The sequence below is a fragment of the Pithys albifrons genome, chromosome 7, assembly GCF_047495875.1.
Source record: "Pithys albifrons albifrons isolate INPA30051 chromosome 7, PitAlb_v1, whole genome shotgun sequence".
NCBI lineage: Eukaryota > Metazoa > Chordata > Aves > Passeriformes > Thamnophilidae > Pithys > Pithys albifrons.
This window is the reverse complement of record NC_092464.1, coordinates 22,203,701-22,219,436: the sequence shown is the minus strand read 5'-3', so window position 1 is coordinate 22,219,436 and position 15,736 is coordinate 22,203,701. Positions and strand designations below refer to the sequence as shown.

The window sequence follows — 15,736 nt, the reverse complement described above, 5'->3', positions numbered from 1 at the left end:
CGCACCGCACCGCGGTCATGTCTTGGGTGCCCGAGCGGCCCGCCCCGCCCCCCCCCCGTTCCTGCGCCTGCCGCGCTGCTCCTGCTCAGCTCCCTGAGGACCAGGCCGGGGGGATGGGGCCGAGCGGGGCGGGGCGGAGCGGGGGGCCGGGCCGGGCCGGGCCGGGGCGGATCCGAACGGCGACCGGCGACGTGTGCGCGGAGTGCTGGGCGGGCGGAGTGCTGGGCGGGCGTTGCGGACCGCGGACGAGGTAAGGGGGGCCCTGCGGTCGGTCAGCGGAGGCTGCTCCGGTCCCGCGGCCGCAGCGGTGTGCGCGGGGCCCGGCCGGGGAGCGGGTGCTCGGGGGCGGCAGTGGGGGCGGCCGGAGCCCCGTCCCGGTGCAGCGCGGCCTGTTGGGGCCGTGTTTGACCAGAGTTTCTCCACGGCAGGAGCGGGAGGCGCCCCCGGCGTGGAGCGGAAGCGGCTGCGGAGGGTCCTGGAGGAGCGCGACGTGCACGGCCTCTCCTCGGATCTCCCTTCGGCAGGAAGCGACGGGGCGGGACAGCGACGCGAGGTGGAGGAGCTCAGCCTCCGTGTTTTGTTACTCGCTGCTCTGTCTCTTTATCCCTGCACGGTTGGTCTCTTCAGCACTACCCATTTTGAAACGAAAATGTAATCTTTCAGCTGTGGAATCCATGTTTTGGTCCTTTCTCATACACGAGTCTGTTGCTGACTTTGCTTTATATGCCTTGTAAAAGGTCATCAAAGCATCCTTGAATGAAAGCTTTTAAAACAACCCAGAGCTAGTTTTCTTAAACTGTCATAAGCGCCCATTTCTAACACAGTCACATTTAAGATTTCTAATGGTTATTTACATTTTTCAGTGGTTTCCACGTTTTGGTTGTTGCCACTGTGATGATAAAGGGGATTAGATAACTGCATGAATGACAGCTCCATAAAGGACTAATAGGATAAGTTGTCAGACTGTCTGTCTTATGTCCCCGATGCAACCACTGTGTGTTTGGGGGCTGAGGGGAATGGCAGCCTAATGGTTTCTCCAGTTCCCGCTGTGGGGGGCAGACAGCAGGGCTGGATGGACCATCGCTGGGGTGCCCCAGGGCATTTCATAGGGTTTGCAGCATAAATTGAGTCTGCAGATTTGTATCATGCCTTCCAAATGCAGAAAAAAACAAAGGCGTGGAATAAAGACTGAAAACACAAATTTGTAAAAAACTCCTAAATAAATTTAGGAACTTGGAGGTTGTTTCGTGGTGTGATTGAGTTTTTTTCCCATGGCATGGGGCACGATGCAGCTGTGCAATAGCAAAAATGGAGTGATCCTTCAACCTGTGACTCTGGGAGTGCGGTTTGTTTGACTGGGTTTTTTTTCTGCTTTTTGTATCTGTCTAACCTCCAGATGATTTTGTTCAGCTTCAGAAGGGTCTCTTGTCACTGCTGTTGCCTTGCTGTCCAGTCTAGTTTTTTAATTATTTTTTTAAAAGCAGCACAGCATCTGCCTCTTGAAGGATTAGCAGTGAACTGCTGTGAGGAGGGTGATAGTTGCCAGTATCACTTTGATATATGATGTTTATTTTCTGCATTCCCAAAAGAAGCTTGTGGTAACGACAGCCACAGCAAACAGTACAATATTTGAACTAATGTCTCTTTCTTCCTTAGCGTGACAAAACACAGAACCTTGAGATGTCTGTAATTCAGCAAGGGACAGCAACACTTCGTAAAGCAAAGAAAATCACTGTAAAAACATGTCTAGATAACCCCTTTGTTTTTCAATGGAAAACAATAGATGGAGAAGATATGCATTTCATACTACAGACCTTAGAAGAAAGGATTAAACATATTGGACTTAAAAAGATTGAGAGTCCAAGAAGGAAAAAACGTCCCCTTAGAAAAAAACAAATGGGAAAAAAGTGTGATGCTAGCACCAATGAACTCCCTAAAGAAGAGGAAACAGAAAGCCATCAACAAAACCCAGGATGGACTGACATAAGTATCAGAAGACAGCTTGCTATTGGAGTTAATGAAGTTACAAAAGCATTGGAAAAAAATGAACTTCTTCTCTTGCTGGTGTGCAAGTCTGCAAAACCTGCCATGATCACGTCGCATCTCATTGAGCTGAGTGCAAGTCGAGCCACACCAGCAGGCCAAGTTCCCCGGCTCAGCGAAACAGTCGCGCCACTTCTTGGTTTAACATCCATTTTAGCACTAGGCTTCAAAAGGCAGTCTGATAAATTTACTGAAACAATACAGTCAATCATTCCAAAGATACCAGCGCTGGAAGTGCCGTGGTTTCAGTACAGAACCGAAGAAACTCTGGCTTATACAGATACAGATTCTTCAGAAAATGAGGAACCCAGTGAACCTGCAGGGGATGAGCTCGCAAGCCAGAAGCGGAAGCGTACAGAAAGCAATCAGCATGATCTTTCAAACGTAATTTTGCAGCCTTTGAAAATCAAGAAACTTGTCCCAAATCCCAATAAGATAAAGAAACCACCTCGCAAAAAGAAAAAAGCTTTTTCAGCATAACTGATTTTAGTTTGGTTCTGTTAAACTGATTTTATAAATGCAGAATGGAGTACAGTTCTAAGTGAACAATTTTTTTAGGCTTTACAGTGTAAAGCTCTTGAATACAAAGTGAACTTTATGTTGCATTTGGTTGAGGTACTTTTTGCTTAAATAAAGAATATTGCTCAGACTTCAGTGTTACTGTTTACCTGGGGGTAAGTATTTCAGTTGCAGTTGGAGATCAGAGAGTTAAAGTCAGTAATGAATATGCCAAAGTAATTTTAAGAGATAATACGTCTTTGGAATTAATGCAAAACTTTGTATCTTCACGCAGATGAACATGCTTTAAAAAAAACAGATTTAAGTATAATTACTCAAACAAATCAATACCAAAAGTGAAAGTTTATTTAAACAAAGGTCCATGCCAATATAAGTCTTTTAAAGCTGGTTTCAAGTAAACAGCTGTAACAGCACAGGCAGACTTCCCTTTTGAACTCTGTTATAGCTCGTTCTGCTGAACAATGAACTTGTTTTGGTCATGAATGTACACAGACTTGGGTTCCACCTGATCCCTGCTGTATGGTATGCTGGAGAAAAAGCTTTATTTTCAAATACAAAACCAAATTACTACTACTGCAGTATGAAAATTAAAACTCGCATTATTAACACACATCCTGTGAGAAAATGCAAACCTAAACTCTTAGATTTCTGAATGGAGTCTAAAAGTATTTCCCAGGAAATTGAGATAAACCATATGCTGTTGTATATAAAGTAGATGAGAGCTATAACCGCTACAAGACTGAAAACACACCACGTAACCTTTGAGTTTCCTTTAGTTTTACTGGGGACTATGAAGAGTTTCCTAATGACACACTTGTGTTTTAGGAAGGAAGGGGAATATTGCTGCAGTTCAGACAATAAGCCTAGGAATTTACTTGTAGAAGAAAGCATAAAATACTTTAACTGAGTTACTTTGTAGTTTCTTAAAGGTGGAATTTACACATTTTCAGAGATTCGCTGATCCAGACTTCCAACGCCATCTGTGATAGCTCATTTGTATTTTGGATTTATTTAGAAATTACTTAAGTTCATGATACTACCTACAAATGTAGGCAATGGCAATGAGTCTGTAGTCATGATGCTTCTTGAAACCAAACATTTAATGGTAAAATTTTTGTCCTTGTCTGATGGTGGTAAGAAGAGGCAAGGCTTTTTGCCTTGCTTCATAGTCCTTCAAACATGTCCTTTGTTCTGGCTTTTTGGATGCTAAAACTTTGAAGGCATGCTAGCATTAAGAGTATTTCATTCCCAGGCTGGCTATCCATAACATAAAAGTCTTAGCATTTACACAGAGCATAAGGATTAGCTTTGGTAAAGAACATAAGCACAGCAATCATCTTTCAAGCACTTTCCTGCCTGCTAGATCTATCTTTGTCTTCAGGAATTTGTGTGCCCTCTGCAGATAGGAAGTTACTTTGGGAAGGAAATTACAGATGTTTAAAAAGCCAGGTGGGAAAGGTGGTGGACCGAGCCTTACAGTTGCCAATTTCTGTGCAAACACCTATTTGGTTTTGAGGAGTCTAATCTTCATAGCAAGCCTGATGCACACAGATTCAACTTTGGAAACAACAGAAGAGCCTCTCCTATTAAACTGCCAACAGTGGCCCCCACATGGATGTTCTATTCACCTTTTGTTAAGTACCTGCTTGGGAGGTGGAAGTGAGTTGCCACAATTTTCACCTCCCAAGTAACTTACAGTGTGAGTGTAGGCTGAGACACTTTCAAGATTCATGTCCTCTGGATGCTGTGAAACTTGAGCAAAGCATTTGAGGTGAAGAGCACTTAATAGGGACAGAAGAGACCATGCTGGATTATGCAGCTGTTAGGTAGTAATATAGGCAAGCTCATGAATGGAACTCTAGGAACTGCCCCAGCACTCAGGCTCAGATGGCTGCTCTCCTCATGCTCTCTGGCCAGCAAATTTCCTCTTTCAGCTACAGTGCTGCCCATCATCTGCAGGAAAATGACTCTGTCCTCCTCCTCCTCAGCATGCAAAGTGAGCCAGAAAACAAGACAGAGGTTTACTGCTTGGATTCAGAAGCAAATGGCACTATTTTACCAGAAGAGAGCAAAAGAATGGCCACACTCCTTTCTTCACCTGCCCTAACCTGAAGATTTGGGCAGAAAGCCAGGCTGCAGGAAACCCAGGTTCAAGTCTGTCTTCTTCCTGGACATAAGTGGTCCCATCATGGCCTCAGCTTTATAAACAGCAATACTTGGGAGGATTTGTCTTCTGATTTCAGAGAAGACAGGAGGAAAGGAAACATCTGCCTAACATTTCTTCCATGTGCATTTTTTTGAGGGGAAGGCAGGCAGAGAACATGAGTGTATCTTCACCTGGCATTCAAGACCACCTGTACAGATTAGGGACAGTTAGGCCGTGATCATTTCTTAGCAAGGCAGTACCTTGGCCATGAGGATAGAGCTGTGCCCTGCTGTTCCACCTCATGTTAGCAAGGATTGCCAAGGCTCTGCCCTTAGAACCAAAGCAGAATACACTGAACCCCCTGGTGAAACTCCTCCTCATCCCAGTGGGCTCCAATGAGAATGCCCTGCCAGGGGGGCACCTTCATGCCTTCTGGGACTTAAAAACTTAAGTCTTCAATGGAATTGAGATTTCATTCTTATTACCTCAGATATCACTACCATCAACTACATTTTCAGGCACTTAATTCTGCTCAGGCCTCACACAGTCCAAGCTCCCTCTGCACCGTCTGTTGTGACTTCTCCCAGTAGGTAGGTATTAGGGTGGCCAGAGATGTAAAGCCCAACTGGACCATCCTTTTAAATTCGTGAGGTCCCAAGCTGGTGCACACCCAGGGGTCAGACAAACCACATTCAGTCCCTTCCTTTGTTTGAAGGAGGTTGAATGCTTTAATCACAAAGCTATAATGCAATAAGGGGAAAGTGTTTATCACTGTTTCTAGGGCAGAATCCTCTCACAATTCAACAAGAAAAAGAAACCAAAAACCATTCACACACTGGAAAAGGAACGGGAAGAAAATCAAACCCAACTGCTACAAGGAGGTGGGTAGGGCTAGCAGTTATGAAGAACAGACAAATTTATCTTCATGTACAGAATTAAACTTTCAGCAAAATCTGCTGTCAGAATTACAGGCATGTTTAAAAGGAAAGTTAGACATTTGCATTTTATGAGATATTCAAGTCACATTCAAAAGATGCTCACAGCACAGAGGCTTCACTACCACAATTTGGCACTTTCAGCTAGAACAGTTTCTTAATGCAGATTTTTTCAGTGCTCCCATTACTGCAGCATCCATGAGCTGAAAGAACTGCTATCATATCTAGCTATGATGCTATGTTGGAATGCATATAAAGTGCTTCAGAAGCCACTCCCGTTGCTGAGTATTCATGAGGGAATTAAAACAGCTCCACCCAACAACAAAGATCAACCCTCCTACATTTCAGGAAGCTCAGTACAGACTTCCAAGGACTGAGGGCAGAGCATTTCTCTTCTGCTTACCAGCCACATATATAGCAAAACTTCTTGTTCCAAATTCAGGATAAAAACACTACCAGAAACAATTTATGAATACATATTTACACAAAATACTTTTCATTAGAATTACAGACTTCATAGGAAATCAAAGTAGACCAAGGAATATGTGCAATTTCGCAGAAGCGCTGAAAACATTCAAACTATACACATCCTGATAGCACTACTAAAATTCTTAGTTTTACACACAGGCTGATGTTATTCTACTGAGGAAAAACTAAGGTTTTGTGCCACAACTGTAAATTAAGTACAGTAATGTATTATCATTCCAGCAACATAGATAACACCTGCACTGAACAGTGCGATACTGTTAAATCAATCCACTGATCTATTGAAGATCAAAGTACAAATCTGTATTTTTTATTGATTTGGCAGCGTTGCTTATGGAGAAACAAATGCACTAGTTAAACCAGCACATTGTCATACTGCTCCAGTTACAAAAACATCCAGGACTTTCATAGAGCTACAAACATTCCATACTTCTTGATGATATCCATGTGAAGTAAATAAGCAAAGATACTCGAGTTTGTATCCTTCATTCTGTTACACTGACAAACATACACCACCACTTAATAAATAGAAATGCAGCAGTTCATCCACATAATAGCAAATATTTTTGTACCCTAATCCACCACTGAAGTTCAGTTTGTACAAAACAGTCTTTTCAAGAGTGGAAAAAATACCTTCTTCTCATCAAGGTGCAAGCTAAGCTTTGAAACTTAAATGAATGTGCTTTTTATTCTTTTCATGGGCAATAGAAGAGTTTCATGTGCCTTCTGATCTATCTGAAAATGCATAAATTTGGTCACATGTGGATGTTTTCATTGTTCAGATTTAATGGACTACTTCAGTATCACTGACGTTGTGCTTTTACTCCTCTTGAACAAGACCGTTCCAAGAGTTACGGAGATCAAATTAACTCAAAACGATGACCTCAGAGTTCTCTAGAAATGCGTCCTCATTGTAATACAAGACCAACCTAAAGAGGAAGAAGAAAAATAAAGTATTTTAGTTCAAGCATGGAAATGAATCTAAACATCAATAGTTTCCTGCAACTCAATTACGGATCATAAATAGGGCCAATTAAAATGGTTCTTTTAAAACTCCCGCCCATTTTTGGCCAGCATAGATTAATGTACAATTATGATTAGGAGAATTCAGAAACTCTTTTTGATCCCTTACCTTTTCAGATTCCATGCCTGGACACCTCCAGTTGTACAAATAATACTGCAAATTTCCATCTCCAATCCCAAACTTGAGTTTTTCCAGGAATGTTTTGTTTTCCATTAAGTCTAGTGCATTGAACACATCAAATCCTTTCTGGCAACAGCAAAACATTTTTTAAATTTTACTTTTTAAAGTTTCAAATGACACTTTATACAGTGGCATACAATATCCAAGAGAGTCAGCTAATTAAAAGGAAAAGAAGACAATGGAATAAATCTTGCCTTTTAATTAAGTACCGCAAAGACATATTCCCAAGAAAAAGTGAAGTACAATGCACAATTTTGCTTGAGGATTATCTCCAAAAGGGCACAAATTTTAAAGCTACTTTCAGGGGCTCAGGTCTGAAAAGTCCTCATAGTTTTGTGATTTAGTCCTTTTGTGAAATGCCATTGTCTTTAGAACTCAAATCTTTTATGTATTTCTCCCTCCCTTACTCATCCATCCTCTACCAACTCCTTTTCATAAACCTCCTGAATTCACCAGAGCCATTTTTTTCTCTCAGAAGAGCCACATGGCCACATCAGACTCAGTTTTGTGCAGCAACACAAACATACTCAAATCCTCACTCACTGTGAACTCTTAAGCAACATAAACCTAAGGTCAGTAAAGCCATCACAGCGACAAACATCACATATGGATGGTTGAATTTGCTTGAGGGTGTGGATATACAAGTCCATCTATATGCAAGAGAGTCTGACCTAAGATCTTGGAGTCTTAACAGCACCAAGACAGTGCACCAGCAGAACATCATATACTCTCAAGACAAAAGTAAGTTACAAAACAATAATGCTTAATTACTTAAGCACAAGAAGATGGGGTAAAAAACATATTTTACTGAGTATAAAAATCAGATTTTTTGTCTTTTAAATGAGCATCCCATATTAGGAAAAAAGAGGGTTGAAGAAAAAGAGCGTTTTAAACTCTGCATCAGGACTATCCAAAAGAAAGTCACAAAGCAGAGACAGCATATTTAGTCAGGTTTCCCAGTACCTTGCACAAAGATCATTCTGTGTGCAGATGAAGTTATGCTAAACTAAATGTGCTGTGAAAACCACATGGAAACAAGACAAATACAGTGGCGAGGAGCTGACACTTGGCATTGCAACTAAATTTTGAAATATTTCAAGTTAATAATAGACAGTAACAGAAATCTCAGAGGGCAGGAAGGGAAGAATAGGGACACACTCTAGGTACAGACACACTAAGCTCTGCAACTGAGCACTCAAAATTCAGATAAATTACGAATTCTACAGATGTAGTTTTAATCCAGTATTTAAACATTAACAGATTAGGTTGAGGTTAGTATCTTTTGAGAAGTAGAAAAAGGTTTCTGTTCAAAGGTACTTTCTTGAATAGCTCTTGATAAATCATTGAAGCAGACTAAGAAGAGAATTTCTTCCCTGTTTCTAAACTTTCTCCTGCTCTAGATCTAGAAACTTAGTATCATCATCAACAATAAAATACATAGGGTTTTGGGATGATGATCCTGATGCCAAATCACACTTTCTCCATGCAGAATGAATACAATCTAAGTGAATAACTCCAAATTCTGGGTTTTACTTTGACTGAAGGTCAGGTGTTTTGTCCTGTAACTGCCAAGATTTTACTAGACTTAGTTGTAAGCTTACTTTGTATATGGCGATATGAAGACAAAAATCAACATTAAACTGGCATGCAAACCTTGAAAGCAGTTTACTGAGTTAAATTTGTACCACCAAAACTCATTATTTGGAGTAAAAGTGCATAAAGGACTGTGGTACATTGTCCCCAGCCAAATGCCTTCACAGCCTTTGGCTTGCTCCTCTCCCACAGGATGGGGAGAAGACAGAAGGAAGGCAAGATGTCTTGTGAATAGAAATAATAACAGTTTAACAGAGAAAGCTAAAGTGTAGGCACAAGCAAAATAAAAAGAATAATTCATTCCCTACTTCCCATCAGCAGGCAGATGTCAAGCCACTTCCTGGAATGCAAGATCTCCGCATGCATAATGATTGTTAGGGAAGATAAATACTATCACCAGGAGCATCCCCCCTGCCTCCTCCCTTCCTTGTGGAGCAGAACATCATATGGTATGGAATACCCCTTTGGCCAGTTGGGGTCAGCTGTCCTGGCTGTGTCCCAGCTTCTTGTCCACCACCCTTAGCCTATGAGTGGTGGGGGAAAGAGAAAAAGCCTTGAGGCTGTGCAATCACTGTTCAGTAACAGCCAAAACACTGGTGTGTTATTAGCCCTGCTTTAGTCGCCAAGTGCAGCACCATATGGTATGGGCTGCGAGGAAGAAAGTTAACTCCATCCCAGCCAGACTCAGTAAACAAAAAGCTGTCCTGAATAGGACTTTCCTTGCCTCACCTCTCCTCATGTAAGACTCAAGTGCCTGATCTACAAATGTAATTAGGCATTTAATGATGCAGACAGGCCCAGCAGGTACTTTAGAAATCCACAGATGTCTAAATTCCATTATGGGATTTAGATATATTTTATCTATATTATGATCCACATTCAAAGAAATGTCCACAGGGGAAGGTGTAAATCCTTGCAGTTAGACCATGTAGCTGCCTCCAAACCCATTACATCTGTGGCCTAGTGAATGGCCAGACACTCAGATCCCCATGTGACACTTCAAATGGGACCAACTCATTCCTTTTTCCACAGTGACTTTTAAGTACCAGTATTTTTAGGCACTTCTGAAAATTATACTAGCCTCTCAAAGTCTGTCTCTGAACTTCCTTTTGTATCATTCTGGAGCCTGAATAAAGTGCTTCTGTATTCCCCATGACTACCCAGGTGTTTTCCCTGACAAATAATTACTGAGCTACTTATAGGTCAACCAGCCTCAGCAGACAGTTCCTGTCAGAGATGGCAGCTCAGCTGCAGTGCTGCACAAACGTGGCCGAGACAGACAAATTGAAGACTATGGCTGCTTTCATGCAGCCTGGAGTCTGAACATACACAGCCTTTGCAGACCATCACTGGCTTCATACAGGACCAACAGAGAAATCCCTGTGCCACATGCTATGCTGATGGCTCTGAGCATGGTAATTCCAAGCAGAGACAGCATTGCTTGGGTTGGGCACTGACCTGGCAGGTTTAACACTGCAACCAGTGTGACAAGCAACCCCTCAGTTGGAGGGACAAGCATCAAGCTCTGCAGCATGCTGGGAATGGTTGCTAGAATGGAGGCCATGGACTGGATGAAAGCTGTGCAGTGCCGTGAATTGCCCAGGCTAAGCAGGTCTCAGAGCATTCATTCAGAGCACTGGGGATATGCAACACCTGCACAGCTCTGTACTACAGCACATGTGGCCACCTGTGTTAGCACTGTACTCCCGTGAAACTGATGACTAAGAGCCAGCATCAGTTTTTCACAGGACAGTACTACACTCTTAAAATTCTTCTGCTTAAGAACTTAATTTATAGTCTCTTCCCTTCCAATCAACCAAAGCATTTGTCAGTGTAATTCCATGCATGAAGGTATGCTTAAAAGGGACAACATCACCTACAAAACTGTACAGGCAGCAATTAGTAACACAAGAAAATGATACAGCTCACATAAATAATTTTTTTTATTTTTTAGAAATAAAACATAATTTGATAGAAGTTATTAATTCATCTCCAAGGGAAATTATTTTAGTGATAGTTTTCGTTCTTCTGATACTTACTGACTATGGTCACCCACGTACTCTTGGGTGTTTACACAGTTCAAGCTATTGCAAATGCTTGACCTTTATGCACTTGTCATTACCTAGCATCCCTCTAAATAAAAATAGAAATAAAAAACAAGCACAGTGCTTTATATTTTGATATTGTATATGACTCATCAACTGCACTCCGTGCTGTAGACAGTAAAACTCAGTGCAATGGCATGGATAAATTGCTGCCAGTTCTTACCTTGCCACCACTCCTAAGAACACTTTCATGAAAAGCAGGAAAAAAACCAACTTACAACTTACCAATTTGGCTATAATGAGTGCATCATTCATTAAGTCCAAGAGGGGAGTCTCTGTATGAATATTGTAAAAGGAATAGGCAGCTTTGAGGCTTTTATGAACAGGATGATGCATCACTGTTGAAGGTAATGTGTAGAAACTCAGGAAGTCTGTTAAAATACCATTTGAGCCCTACAAAAAAACCCCCAAACCAATAAAGTTAATTAATAAGAAGTAACTGCTGAGTTATTGGTTAGGCTAACACGGCAGTTCTACACAAGGTAGGTAATAAATCCAGCAAGGTTTGTGCACTGTAAATATTATGGTATAACAGCTAATCTTGGCTAAGATTTGAGGAAACAAACATTTAGATTTTTCTAGTCTACTACACCACTAAGGATTTGACAAGCAATTGTCAAAGCAGTTCAGTTCATTTCCCAAGCTTAGTCTGCTACAAAGCTAACAAAGCACACTTCCAAAAAAGAGTACAGAAGTTTTTTTCTAACAGCACTTATTTAATAAAATAGTCTTAAAATATTAAGGATATTTTAAAAATCTGATGACATTCATATTAAGGAATAATTTTCTCATGTTTCTAAAAATAGAAAAAAAGTACTGTGCTGGTGTACAAAGCATATTTGAATCAACTCATGATTATTAATCAACAAGCACAACCAATTTGCTGGACAGCAGTGCTAAATCACACTGAAATTCTAATAAAACCAGTAGTCATCAAAAACAGTGCTTATACAGAAATCTAAAGTACACTACATAAAACTAGTTAATATTTTAATGCACCTAAGGAAGTTTAACCATCTTCAAGAGTGTAGATTAGAAGAAAGTGGGAAATAATTATTACATGGGTTATGACTAACATGCTGACCACAAAAAACTACCCAGATTTTCTCTCCTCATAAAGGTGAAGGAGACACACAAATGCTTGTTCTTACTTATTTGCTTTATTTTTGAATGACTAGTGCCCCCTACTTAGAGCTCAATGAAGGATCTCACATGGATTCTTAAATTAACAATACTGCTGCAGTAAAAAGTAAAACAGTTGAACCTATCACATGCAGAAAAGCTACTGCCTTAGAGCAGGTACAAATTCTGTAGTAGAGATAAACTAACAAGTAACAGAAAAGGTATTAAGTCACTCACTAAATTCAGTAAGGATGATGAAAATATTAACTCAGAAATTATAGAGAGTATTTTGAGGTATTAGCTCTGCACATTACAAAGATGACTACAAAGTCTGACACTAACATCTTTGGGTCACACAGGTCTTAAAAAGATTTTAAGCACTAACAAACCTACATTTTCTACAGTGAAAAATTAGATCAAGAGACAGGTAAGACTCTGCTGTTCAATTAGAATGGCACTGTCAATGTCACACTCATGCTGATCCTGGTGCTTGTGGACTCTTCTGTAGGCTGCAGCTCACAAAGCCAAAAACCAACCCAGAGAGCAGGGTGGAGAATAGGTAGAAGAGGGTGTGGATAATGGAGTAACTATAATTCAGAACATGGAAAAGTCCAATGAGTACTAGACCCACTACAAAGTAGAAAGCTAAACTTGGACCATGACAAATGATGAGCAGGACCACTCATCTCCAGCAGCACTTTCCTAAATCAGTTGAGGCTCCTGCACAAATTCAGGCTGCAGGGTGGGAACACTGAGCTTCACAACCTGCAGCTTCTGTGAGAAGCTGGTAGGTTTAAGGATGTTACTGCTGATCATTTTTAAATAACCTCATCTATTGAAACAAAGTGATGTGATACCTATAACTGATTTTGTATGGACTCAAATATGATACCTATAACTGATTTTGTATGGACTCAAAGGGAAGAGTGTATCTTTCTCCACCAGCTCTATTGCATGTATTCCAAATATGTCTGGGAGATTCCAAATCCAAATGCTAATCTTTTCCAGCATCTGCTTATTTTGAGAAAAGCATTATGACCAACTGTTTGGAGGGTGGAGGTGGTAGGTGTGTATACATACATATATATGTATATGCAAATTCATACATAGATACACACGTACTTTTACTGAAAACGACACTTTCTACTGAAGCAGATCATCAAAAACCATAATTTCCCCAGGAGGTGCATCTAAAATTGGTTTTAAAAATAAAGAATTTTGTACTGGTGTATGGCAGAAATGTGTACACCTGAAAGAACGACAGTAATTCAAACCAAATCCTTATCTCAGACACTGCATCATTTTTCCTTTTTTTTCTAGAAAAGAAGGTTTGAAGACCACTGCTTATTATCCTGTCATATCTCTGTGGATAAAGAATCAAGAAATGCAGGTGGAAGATCTGACCTTAAAATATGTAAGGTTCTTTGCTGTAATCTTGCCAAGATAGTGATATTTTGATATTTCAGAATTCTGTGAGATATCTTAGTACAAGAGAACTGTGGTTTATCACAAGCAAACATTTTTTGCTAACAGAATGCAATACAAAGAACAAAACTTGTAATCGTGGTTATCAGACTCTACCTATAACATGCATTTTCATATTGCCCACAATTCAAAAACTTGATGCTGATATGAACTATTGTGGCATTGACATATATATTCATATACATTAGGGCATAGTTTACCTCTACCACGTAAGTGTCAATAATATGATCCCGAGGCAGGAACCAGTGGGCTACCTCTTCTTCATCCATCACAGGAGCAAGATTAAACTGTTTCAAGTAAGTGTTGATTAATTCTTGTACTGCTTTAGTATCTTTTTGTTCCATTGGTCTCAAACCTGAAGTTTTTGTGGCCTTATTGTAACAAAAGAAAAATATATGTTAAGATGTTGAAAGGAAAACTGCAAACACAGCAAAGGCTCAAAGTAGGTTGCAGAGTCACTACACTTGCTATAATGCATTCATTATTAGTCTACTTTATCCCAGCCACTTAATTCATTATGCTATTTTATGAATGGCTTTCAATCAGAATTCCCTCTCTTCTAATTGTTGAGACAGTCTGGGGCACTTCAATCTTTGTATTTCATTATTGAAAGAGCTTCATTTCTCCAGAGAAAGACATACCATTGCCAACAGCCTAGACTTTGTACAGTTTGTATTTTTTTTTTAGGTCAGTCTTATCTTCTTCTAAACTACCTAGGGCCCAGCCAAAAAACCAAAACAATGCAACTTACATATCAGAAGTTAATCTGAAGAACACAAGCAATTCAAATTTAGGGAAATTACAGTCAAGCTATACATCAAAATCAGCCGATAAAGTTTAAATAGGAATTATTTAACAAAAGATTCCACCTACTCTCAGCACTTGCAAACTCCCTTGCTAACCCAAGCTTCTATACAGGCACAACTACTATTCTGTTAACGGAAAAGCTTCTCATAACTTACAGCTGCCTGAAATTAAAAACCTACAGTATTTTAACAGGTTTTTTTACTTCAAACATCAGAAGAAAATTAAAAAAAGGGCTTTCTAGTACTATGCAATTAATGTTTAAACAAGCAAAGGTGATTTAAGTTTTCTTCTGATCTTTTGTTAGCTTTCCTCACTCTTTAGTTTTAGGGAGGCTAATGCTTGTTCTCTTCATAGCTCATCTTATCCTGCTCCATCTGTCTGAGCTACATACTTGGGCACGTACCACATTAATCATAGGAAAGTCAATTGCAAGAGCAGCCAGGTAGACACTTGATTACTGGAAGCCTGCAATTAGTGTAGCTGATTACGCTTTGGCCAAAAGGCATTATTCTGGGGGAGGTACTATTCAGGCACTCTGGGAGTCAGCAGCCAGATGAGAAATCAAAGCACATTTTGCCACAGCTCTGGCCTGCGTATTACATTTTAGTCTTCCTGATTTTCTGAGCAGCCTGGGATTATGGTTTGACTCCACAACAGCAAGCACAGCAGCTATATTTTAAAATGCCCTTATTCCATAATAGTGTGCACTTGACTGACAGGAAGGATGGAGGAAAAATACCTGGGCTGGAACATCTTTTTTCCCCAGCAAGGCTCAGAATAGCTACCAGTAAATGATTATTTGCCACACCAGAAGTAAGAAAAAGTGTACAGAACCGGGCTAAAATTTGTTTCTCTGCTTTACCCATCAAGCTCCACTGGGCATTCATGCAACTATCCAGTGCCAGGATCTCAGTCAGTCACGAAAGACAGACAAACATGCTTCTGTCCCAACTCTAAACATAGACAGAATTTACCTCTTTCAGAAAACTCCTTGCTCAAGAGATTAAACACTTGGGAAAGAAAAAAACTTTTGCTTTTTATATCTATAGTACATGCACAGCCTTTAGTGAGGGTGGTATTTATTAATTACAGTACTTATTATATGTGAAAATCTTTTTAATTCAGGCTGTTCAAGCGATTAGGAATGATTAAATCTCTTAAATGGAGATGAGCTCCCAGTGGCAATGATATTACAAGGACACTAAAAAAAGAGGTTAAAATGCAAGAAACAGTATTTAGTGCTGAGGAACAGGACAGCATGGCCTGAATTAACAAATTTGTGTGACAGTAC

The 15,736-nt window shown here is 40.3% G+C and overlaps 2 protein-coding genes across 4 annotated transcripts in view; one reads left to right on the top strand and one right to left on the bottom strand.

The window, feature by feature from the left end:
- The first annotated feature begins 144 nt into the window (after positions 1-144).
- On the top strand, positions 145-2,692 carry RPP38 (ribonuclease P/MRP subunit p38). Of its 2 annotated transcripts, XM_071560506.1 has the most exons (3): positions 145-250; positions 429-613; positions 1,657-2,692. In XM_071560506.1, the coding sequence occupies exon 3, from the start codon at positions 1,681-1,683 to the stop codon at positions 2,521-2,523; it is 843 nt and encodes a 280-aa protein (XP_071416607.1). In that variant the 5' UTR covers positions 145-250; positions 429-613; positions 1,657-1,680; the 3' UTR covers positions 2,524-2,692. The 2 variants fall into 2 exon arrangements, with proteins under 2 accessions (XP_071416607.1, XP_071416606.1); XM_071560505.1 differs by lacking the exon at positions 145-250 and having other exon boundaries at positions 469-553.
- Positions 2,693-2,885: 193 nt separating this feature from the next.
- NMT2 (N-myristoyltransferase 2) overlaps positions 2,886-15,736 on the bottom strand; it is a 34,474-nt gene continuing 21,623 nt past the window's right edge. The window contains exons 9-12 of one of the 2 annotated variants that reach the window (XM_071560503.1): positions 13,839-14,009; positions 11,257-11,424; positions 7,262-7,399; positions 2,886-7,058 (exon numbers count right to left, since the gene is read on the bottom strand). In XM_071560503.1, the coding sequence (XP_071416604.1) occupies positions 7,038-7,058; positions 7,262-7,399; positions 11,257-11,424; positions 13,839-14,009 (498 nt within the window). In that variant the 3' untranslated portion in view covers positions 2,886-7,037. The remainder of the gene's footprint in view (positions 7,059-7,261; positions 7,400-11,256; positions 11,425-13,838; positions 14,010-15,736) is intronic. The other variant, XM_071560504.1, reaches the window with a different exon arrangement.

Bases quoted from the DNA above. Each gene is read 5' to 3' on its own strand.
- RPP38 (XM_071560506.1), top strand. From the start codon at position 1,681: ATGTCTGTAATTCAGCAAGGGACAGCAACACTTCGTAAAGCAAAGAAA.